At 37.8% G+C, this 9,403-nt stretch overlaps 1 protein-coding gene across 1 annotated transcript; it reads right to left on the reverse strand.

Annotated features, from left to right (window-relative positions):
* Positions 1-247: 247 nt before the first annotated feature.
* Positions 248-1,177, reverse strand: LOC115272763 (olfactory receptor 5AK2-like). The gene has a single exon (XM_029915765.1). It carries the CDS (start codon positions 1,175-1,177, stop codon positions 248-250), a length of 930 nt encoding a protein of 309 aa, XP_029771625.1.
* Positions 1,178-9,403: the final 8,226 nt, after the last annotated feature.

A 9,403-nucleotide genomic window follows, 5' to 3' on the forward strand; every position in this document is an offset into this window, starting at 1 on the left:
CATAATTTTTAATATTATAAGTAATTTCAATAAAGTATGGATAGTATGAGACATATTTCTTGAACTATAATCAGGGGAATATTAATCTCATGAATTGTTACCATATTTCATACATTTTAAGAAGTTATCAAAAGAGGTAACATTGATTTAAGATGTGAACATGTTTCCAACTTTAGAAACACTCATAGTGGTCAAACATCCTTACTTGATGCTTTGAGATGTTGAATTTTAAGGGGTTGGGTCCAACCTAGAAGAGCTTTTTCCTCATCACTTTTAGAGCCTCTTTCACCTCTTTATTTCTCAAACTATAGATCATGGGGTTCAAAACAGGAATCACAATGCCATAAAATACAGAGGCCACTTTCATATTCTCCTGGGATTCATTAGCCTGAGGCTGTAAGTACATGTATGACAGTGTTGCATAGAAGACAGTGACTGCTGTCAGGTGGGAGGCACATGTGGAGAAGGCTTTTTTCCTACCTGAAACAGAAGATATCTTCAGGATGGCAGCCATGATATACATGTAGGAAAAGATGACAACCAACACAGTGAATATCAAGTTAAATCCCACAAAGACAACAAGGAGTAGGATGTTGAGGTCAATTTTGGAACATGAAAGGGCAAGAATTGGGGGAACATCACAGAAAAAGTGATTGATGATATTAGATTTGCAGAAGTACAGTGAAAATGTAAAACCTGTGTGCACAGAGGCATTTATTGAACCCATGACATATGAGCCAGCTACCAATTGGATGCAGACTCTTCGAGACATGATTACGGGGTAGTGAAGTGGGTTACAGATGGCCACATACCGGTCCACTGCCATAGCAGCCAGGAGGTAACAGTCACTGGTTGCAAATGTTGCATAAACCAGTAACTGCATTATACAGCCCTCAAAGGATATAGATTTGTTTTGTGATACAAAGTTTTGCAGCATCTTGGGAGTGATAGCAGAGGTATAACAGATATCAACAAAAGCCAAATGATGTAGGAAAAAGTACATGGGTGTTTGAAGTCTGGAATCTGTCTTGATGAGTAGGATCATTCCAATATTACCCACCATGGAGGTCACATAGATGACCAGAAATACAATAAAGAGGAGGTATCGAAACTTCTGTTGGGCACCAAATCCCAGAAGAAAAAATTCAGTCACTTCAGTGCTATTTTCTTTTGTCATGACTATGGAAGTCTAGAAAGGACCAAGAAAAGAAAGAAAATCATTGTGATTTCTTGAAAGAAAAAGGCTCTTATATTTCAGCCACTTTTTTTTGAGTTAGATTCTTATGGCAAACAGTCACAAAAGGATTTGTTGCTTTCTGCACTTCTTCTATTTCCTTGATAAGTAATCACCATATAAAAAATGTCATGTGAGTTATGGATTCCTTTTCAAATGGAAGGAGATCTTATAGAAGAAGATTGACTTCTAACATGTGTGATTCTAAGAAACACAGGTTAACACACATTTCCATAGTATTAAGCAGGTATCCATAGTTGCTGAAAGCAATATTCAAATATGATTTGCAACTTTTCAACATCTGTAGTTTCTCTTAGCCATTTATCATCCCAATCCTGGTCAAGCTCCTGAGATTAGTAACATTAATTAAAGAAAATTTCTGATTCTGTTCATGGTCCACATATGTTTGAAGACTTCAGAGTGTCTTTCTACAAATATCCTTAGTATGCAACTCCCATCTTTACATGCCATATAGTCCTCTCATTTTATATATACACACATGCATATATGTGTGTATAAATAGAAGGAACAGCAACAACATCACCTATGTTGTTTTAATGCCAAAAAATTTATATTGAATCTAATAATTACGAGGCAACTTGAAAAAATCCAGATGATGGGAAATTCTATAACTCAACTGACTTAGACACTTCAAAAATGTCCATTTCATAAATGACAAACAAACAAACAAACAAAAAACAGGGAACTGTTCTAGATTTAATAAGACTAGAAAGACATTGGAACTAAATTCAATACCTAATTCATCATTGGCCCCTGAATCTGACAATACAGCATCTACTTAAGATATTTTGGAGACAAGTAGGAAATTAGAATAGTGAGTATATATGAAATAACGTAATTTCATCAGTATTTGGTGGGAACAGGTGGTTATCACAGAGATTTTCTTTGTTTGCAGGAGGTACATGCTGAATATCTCTTATCTATCCATTTGTTTTTGTAGAGATCCAGCAAAAGGGATTAAAGAATTGGCTAATCTAGGTGCAGTGTATCCCAGTGCTCACTGCACCATCTTTTAACTTTTATGAAGGTTTTACACTTAAATGAAGAAGTTAATGAAAAGGATGGGTAAAATATTTTCATGCCCAAACACATGGAAGTTATGCCATCAGTAGTTGTGCACTAAATATGCTTCTAAAGGCTGTTGTTCTGAAGGGAGTATATGATCCTAAAAAGTCTCATAAACAAGAAGACATGGTGAGCTCAGAAATGAGTAAACAAGTGAGAAAATTAAAATAAATAGAAGTATAAAATATTAATAATATTTTCCATTGGGAAGAGGTCAAGAAACTGAATATATCAGCTAATACTGATACATTAGATTGAAGAGTTAATTAGATCTAAAATTATTGTACTTTAAAAAAATTTTTGTTTATTTATTTTTGAGAGACAGAGAGAGACAGTGTGAGCAGGGGAGGGTCAGAGAAAGAGGGAAATACAGAATCTGAAGACAGGCTCCAGGCTCTAAGCTAGGTATCAGCACAGAGCCCGATGCGGGGCTCGAACCCACGAACCGTAAGATCATGACCTGAGCCCAAACCGGATGCTTAGCTGACTGAGCCACCCAGGCGCCCCTATTGTACTTTTGACTTGTACTTAGATGTATGTATTTTCAAACATTATAAAATATAAAAGTTAGGTTTTCTTTTAAAGATTGGGGGATTGGTAGGAAGAGTGTGTCTTGGGTTTTTCCCTTATTATTTTCTTTACTTTTTTTTTCTTTTTCCTCTTCTTTTTATGGTGATGGGGGTGGTTATGTTTAATTGAAGTTACTTTTATAGCACCAAAGACTTATCATCCATTTTCTATATAAAAAGTAGCTACTTTTTTGCGTGGACCTCAAGTATACTGTAGTATAGAGGTGGAATTTAAGGAAAGGTATTAAGCAGGCTGTGTTTTAGCTTATGGGCAAGTAATAAATTATATCATGTATCTTGAATGTATCATAGATAAGCTGCTATATTACAATTGCCACTTCAGATAGCTGTGAAATTAGGTGATTAACTAGTTGGTACTTAACCTTCTAATTTCTGTATAAGTCTAATTACATGAAATAGAAGTGGGAGTTTTGATTTTTTACTTTGCTTTTCTGTTTGGAGTATCATTGTAACTACTGTATTGTAAATGAAGGAAAATAATTGCATATGTTAAAAACATAAATTGTATAAAAAATAAAATAAAATAAAAATAAAAAGTTGAAAATCAGTCAATCTAAATAAACATAAGAAAGGAGATAAAATAATAGAAAAAAATCAAGACAAACAGAAGTTACTCGAGAAGGCATAAATAAGTCTAAATGAATTAGTGAGAGTAATAAATATAAATGGAATAAACTCATCATTAAAATGCAATGATTGTCAAATTAGGTTTTAAAAATGTAGATTAGGCCATGTGATATAATAGACAAAGGATTAAAAAAACAAACAACTAATGATAAAATAAATAATGGTACAAAAAATAATAGAATATTTTCATCAGTGAAAATGAAGTCACTAGGTCTAAATTTCTTTACCCAAATTTTAAAATCATAATGTTGAAGTAAATAGGTTCTTGACTAATTACAATATGATATAATACTGGGGCTTTCATAGTACTGGTGATATTTTATGTCCATAGCTATCTGGTGATTACACACATTTGTTGTATATTCTATATGGCTTTTTGTAATTATTAAATATTTTTTGTACATATTTTACACCCCTTAAATTTGCTTTCAAGTATAGGTTACAGACATACTATCTCTCAGCAAGTCAAAATGCTGCCAGTATTTTTGTTTGTGTGTTTTAATCAAAGCCACACCTCTACAAGACATTGGAAAAACAAAGGCATTATTATTTTAAGGGTTAAAAGAAGTCACTTCAGTCCAAACAAAAAGTTGATCATCTCAGTTGTTGAAAGAAATGGCCAGAGACTTAGGATCTAAAGTGGTGAGTAAGTCACATCTACGTCATCAAGTTTAATTCTTGTATTGGTTCCTTGTGACAAAAATGAGAGTTAATAGCATCCAAAAGGAGATACAAACTCCATGTGGTTCGACTTCAGTTTGGCAAATAATCTCGTTTTATTAGAGGATATAGAAACCTTCCCTAAAATAAGCGGCTTCACAGCTGGTTCTAGAAATATGTTTGGGACTGTATAAGGTGCAGATCTGCATGGCCAAGGAAGGCAACTTCAAGCAGAGGAAGTATTTGAACAAATGGCCGGTGATGTCGCCGCATATGCTGTGGGAGAAGGCAATAGGGAGTCACGTTACGTGCAATTAAGGAATGTTACTCTAATTAAGAGTAATTTCTACATTAAGTTACAGTGGACTTTTCCTGTACCTCTTTCGGAGATATTCTCTCTGCCACTCCAATTTTATTGACATACAATTGACACATAACATTGTATAAGATGTGAGTGTGATTATTTGACATACATGTATATTGCAAAATATTTACTTCAATGAGGTTAGTTAACTTATCCTTCACCTTACATAATTATCATGTTGTTGTTACATTGGGAATATCTGAAATCTACTCTTAGAGCAACTTTCACAATATTATGATCACTGTGAGGTACATCGGATCCCTGGAACTTATTCCTTACATAACTGGAAGTTCATACCCCTTGACCAACATCTCTCCATTTCCCTTACCTTCTGGTCCCTGGAAACTACTGTTGTATGCAGAAATAGTCTTAAATAAAGTTAACTTTGCATGGCGATCTGATTTCTCCCATTCCCAAAGTGTTAACTGGTAATCAAGATGGATTAGTTTAGTTATAAAACTTTTACTGAGCACTGACAGTATCCAAGTATTTTATGATTTTATGAGCTGAATGTTGAAAATGCTCCCAACTCACCCCGTCAGTAGATCCTGCTATTCTGTTTCAACTTTTGACTTCATGGGGGAGGATTTCCTGGAGTCTGCCATGCATCAGAGATAAAATACCTAGTGTACTTTTCTGATTTCTAGGCTTGAATTTTCCTTGCAGACACTACAGTAAGTGTCTGCTTAGAAAACCATTTGCTGCAGGGTGATATTTTTCCTTTTGCTACAAATGAGGGAGTTATTTTTGAGGGCTGTGGGATTGAAATCTATTCCTATGAGAATCTCAGACACTGGGGATTGCATTGAGTGTATAATACTGAGCTTCTGAGATGAGACCATTAAAAATTCTCTTTTTTTCAACTTCTTATACTTTAGGGAATTCACATCTTGTTTACTTCCATAAGTTTGAGGGTCATCTTTTCCATGCTGGCTGATCTTGGATCTGGAAAGCTGGTTTTGCATTCTGGATCTTTCTCTTACTCTAAACCTCAGTTTCTCCACCTGTCAAATAGGCTTAATGACACCAGATATAGCTGCCTCAGTGGTGTTGGAAGAGCAAGTAAGGGAATGCACCTGCATATATCTTTTGAGCAGCAAAGAGCTTTGCATTGAAGGGGGTTATCAGGATTATCATTTCTGGAAGGCTTCTCCCAGTTGGAGTGACTCTTCCTCTCATTGCTGTGGCTGTCATCATTGTCATTTATCTCAATAGCTCTCTGGGGTCTTAGACAGCCAAGATCCTCAACTGAAGCTCTGTCTGCAGCATCAGTGAAGATATTTACCTGCCTTTTGAACTTGATCATTTCCATGCCTCATTTTATTAGCCCCATGATATCGTTAGAAGAAGAGTTCAGAAGTGCTATCCTATAGTTCTAGACCATCTCTTCAGAGAGTTCTTTAGTACTTTTTTTTTTTTTTTGAGTGCATGCCCAGTGAGTCATTCTGGAGAGTCACAAACCTTCTTCCCCAGGATTGTGGCTGAACCACAAAATTTTGTTATAAATTACTCTTCTTGTATTTGGTGTTCTTCCAGTGGTTATCATGTGGTATTAAGTAACTGTCTTTCTTGGTCTTCTTCCTGGGAGGATGTGTGAAATATCAGGCTGGATAGCAAAAGGGTTTACACATGAAGTCTCAAAGCCAGTTGGCCTGGGTGCAAATCCTGGCTGTATCCCTTATTCACTGGGTGAATATGAGCAAGTTACAAAACCTCTTGGGAACTTTGGACTTTAGGTTTCATGGGTTAAAGGACAGTGTCATACATTGTTATTTCCATGTTTATTGAAGCACCAAATTTGAATCTGTTGTCTGATTAACTACCAAGCGGCAGTCTATGTTCTAATTGTACTTTGATTGGCCAAATGCTGACTGAACTAGAAGGATAATCCACAGAATAAGTAAATGAATGGATGTGAATGAAAGAGGCATAATTTCTGATGGAGAAATCTATCCCTTCTACTTTATGATGGTGACTATTGAGAGCACAAAACTAACACCGATAATAGTAATAGTGTGTTTTTAGTGTTTGCTACTTTGAGACATTGGGCTCAAAAGTTTTACATGCATTGACTTGTTGAATTTGCACAGAATCTTATAGCTTAAGAACTGCTATTATCTGCATTTTATGAATAAAGGAGCTGCATCTCAGAGATGTGAAGTGAGTCAGCTATAACTACAAGGGTAGTAAAATATGAATATGGAATTAAAATAGGTCAGTTTGAATCCTGAATTTAAGACCTCAGTCACCAGGTTTGAAAAGGACCAAATTTGAAAAGAACCAAAATGGTGAAATCTTGTCTTCTTGAGGAAAAACATAAACACCTATCATGTGGAAGGCCCTGCTCTAGGCACTGGAGACACATAGGAAATAGCCACATATGGATATGAGTGCCGTGGAAGTTGCATCCCAGTGTGTGGAGAGCAGAAAAAACATAGAGAAACCCATGAATAAGCAAGATAATTTCTGACAAGAAGAAATGTCTTAAGGAAAATAAAGTGCTGCGGAGTCATGGTGCCTGATAGGAGGTAGCATCTCAGTCAGGAGAGGCTTCTTTATAGAGATGGCTCAGTAGGAAAAGCAGAGCCACTTGTGGGAAAAGATGGTGCACAGTCCCTACAGTGGGAACTGGAATAGATTGACCTGTTTGTGTGTTCCAAGGACAAGAAAGGGGGCTGGAGGGACTGAAGGGGACCTGTTACACATGGGGTCAGAGACCCGGGCAGATGCCTTATCACATAGAGCCCTCAGGAGTTTGAATGTTAGTGTGATTAGGAGTTATCATAGGGTCAGTGGGAGAAATGACATTAGATATATCATTGCATTAGACAGATTATTCTTGCTCCTGATTGAATTTAGATTATAAGAGCAAAAATGGAAGTTGGAAGACGTATACCAGGCTCTTATAGTTTTTCATTTGAAAGATAATAGTGACTTGAACTAGGGTGGTACAAGGTATATGGAGACAAGGATACTTAATTGCACTGTTTTGAGGAGGTAAAGTTTACAAGAAATTGCTTTTGGTTTGAATGTAGGCAATGAAAGAAAGAGAAATTGAGTTGACTCCTAGATTCTTGTTCTGATCCATTGTGTGAATGATGGAGCCATCTAACTGGGACAGAGAAGAGGGAAGGAGTGGGTTAAAGGAAAGTATAGATGAAGCAGATAAGACATGGCCAACCCCCCACAAAACAACCCCTAGTATAACCAACACATAAAATGGACTTCAAAAAGCCTCATGAGGGACTTGTCCAAGCTGAAAATGGTTAAAGGCTAATGGATATCCAGAGGGTTCCAAGGAGGTAAAGATCGGAATCCTTCAGCCCCTTATAGAACTTGTCAGTAGCTGAGTCACAGAGTAAATGATCCCCTGGAACAATCCTCAGCAGCAGGTGCATGGGTGGTCCAGCAGGTTGGTGCAAAAGCAAACAGAAGCCAGACAAGCAAAGCTCTCCTACAGGCTGCCCCCTGAGCTGCTGACACTACCCGAGGGGAGGCCAGCTGGAGTACATGCAGGTGAGGTCAGCTGAGTCCTTCCTGGCCTCCTGCAGACATGAGCTGCTACCCCACCCTGAGCCCAACAGCTTTGAGAGAAGAGTAGCTGGTTTCCAAATCTCTTCCCTTCGACAGTCTGGTCTGTTATTAAGGCAGCATAAGTAAGACACACTGATGCTTTCCACTTGAAACACCTACCTGTTTATTACTACTCCATCCTGCTATACAAAGGGTGCAAAGCTTACCTGCAGGGACACCTAGTTCTGACTCATTTTGGTCATCTTCTTTGTGTCAACTGATACTAAGCTTTGGCTCTGAATTCCTAAAATACCTTTTTAAATAATTCTTTTAATGTTTATGTATTTTTGAGAGAGAGAGAGAGAGAGAGAGAGAGAGAGAGAGAGAGAGAGAGAGAGCACAATTCAGGAGGGGCAGAGAAGGAGGGAGACACAGAATCTGAAGCAGGCTTCAGACTCCAAGCCATCAGCACAGAGCCTGATACGGGGCTCAAACCAGTGGAACCATGAGATCATGACCCGAGGCGATGCCAGAGGCTTAATCACCTGAGCTACTCAGGCATCCCCTAAAACACCTTTTGATAGGGACATTTCCTAGGTACACAATGCCACCATGATCCTCTAAGTATTTCTACAAACAGGGCAAAGCAAGATTTATAGTGATACCAACTTTATTGGATTGAAAATGGCATATCAGATAAAGGGCTAGTATCCAAAATATACAAGGAGCTCATTAAACTCCATACATGAAAAATGAATGAGCCAGTGAAGAAATGGGCAGAAGACCTGAATAGACACTTCTCCAAAGAGGACATCCAGATGGCCAACAAGCACATGAAACGATGCTTAGCATCATTCATCATCAGGGAAATACAAGTCAAAACCACACTGAGATATCACCTCACACCGGTCAGAGTTGCTAAAATGAACAAATCAAGAGACTATAGATGCTGGCGAGGGTGTGGAGAGATGGGCCCCCTCCTACACTGCTGGTGGGAATGTAAACTGGTGCAGCTGCTCTGGGAAACAGTGTGGAGGTTCCTCAAAAAACTATCCATAGAACTCCCTTATGACCCAGCAATAGCCCTGCTAGGGATTTACCCAGGGGATACAGAAGTGCTGATGCACAGAAGCACATGTACCCCAATGTTCATTGCGGCACTGTCAACAATAGCCAAATCATGGAAAGAGCCTAAATGTCCATCACCTGACGAATGGATCAAGAAGATGTGGTGTATATATATACAATGGAGTACTATATGGCAATGAGGGAGAATGAAATCTGGCCATTTGTAGCAAAGTGGATGGACCTTGAGGGTGTCATGCTAAG

This window comes from Suricata suricatta, chromosome 11 (assembly GCF_006229205.1).
Source record: "Suricata suricatta isolate VVHF042 chromosome 11, meerkat_22Aug2017_6uvM2_HiC, whole genome shotgun sequence".
Taxonomy (NCBI): domain Eukaryota; kingdom Metazoa; phylum Chordata; class Mammalia; order Carnivora; family Herpestidae; genus Suricata; species Suricata suricatta.

What these genes read in the sequence shown, in the direction of transcription:
- LOC115272763 (XM_029915765.1), bottom strand. Translation starts at nt 1,177, where the DNA reads ATGACAAAAGAAAATAGCACTGAAGTGACTGAATTTTTTCTTCTGGGA.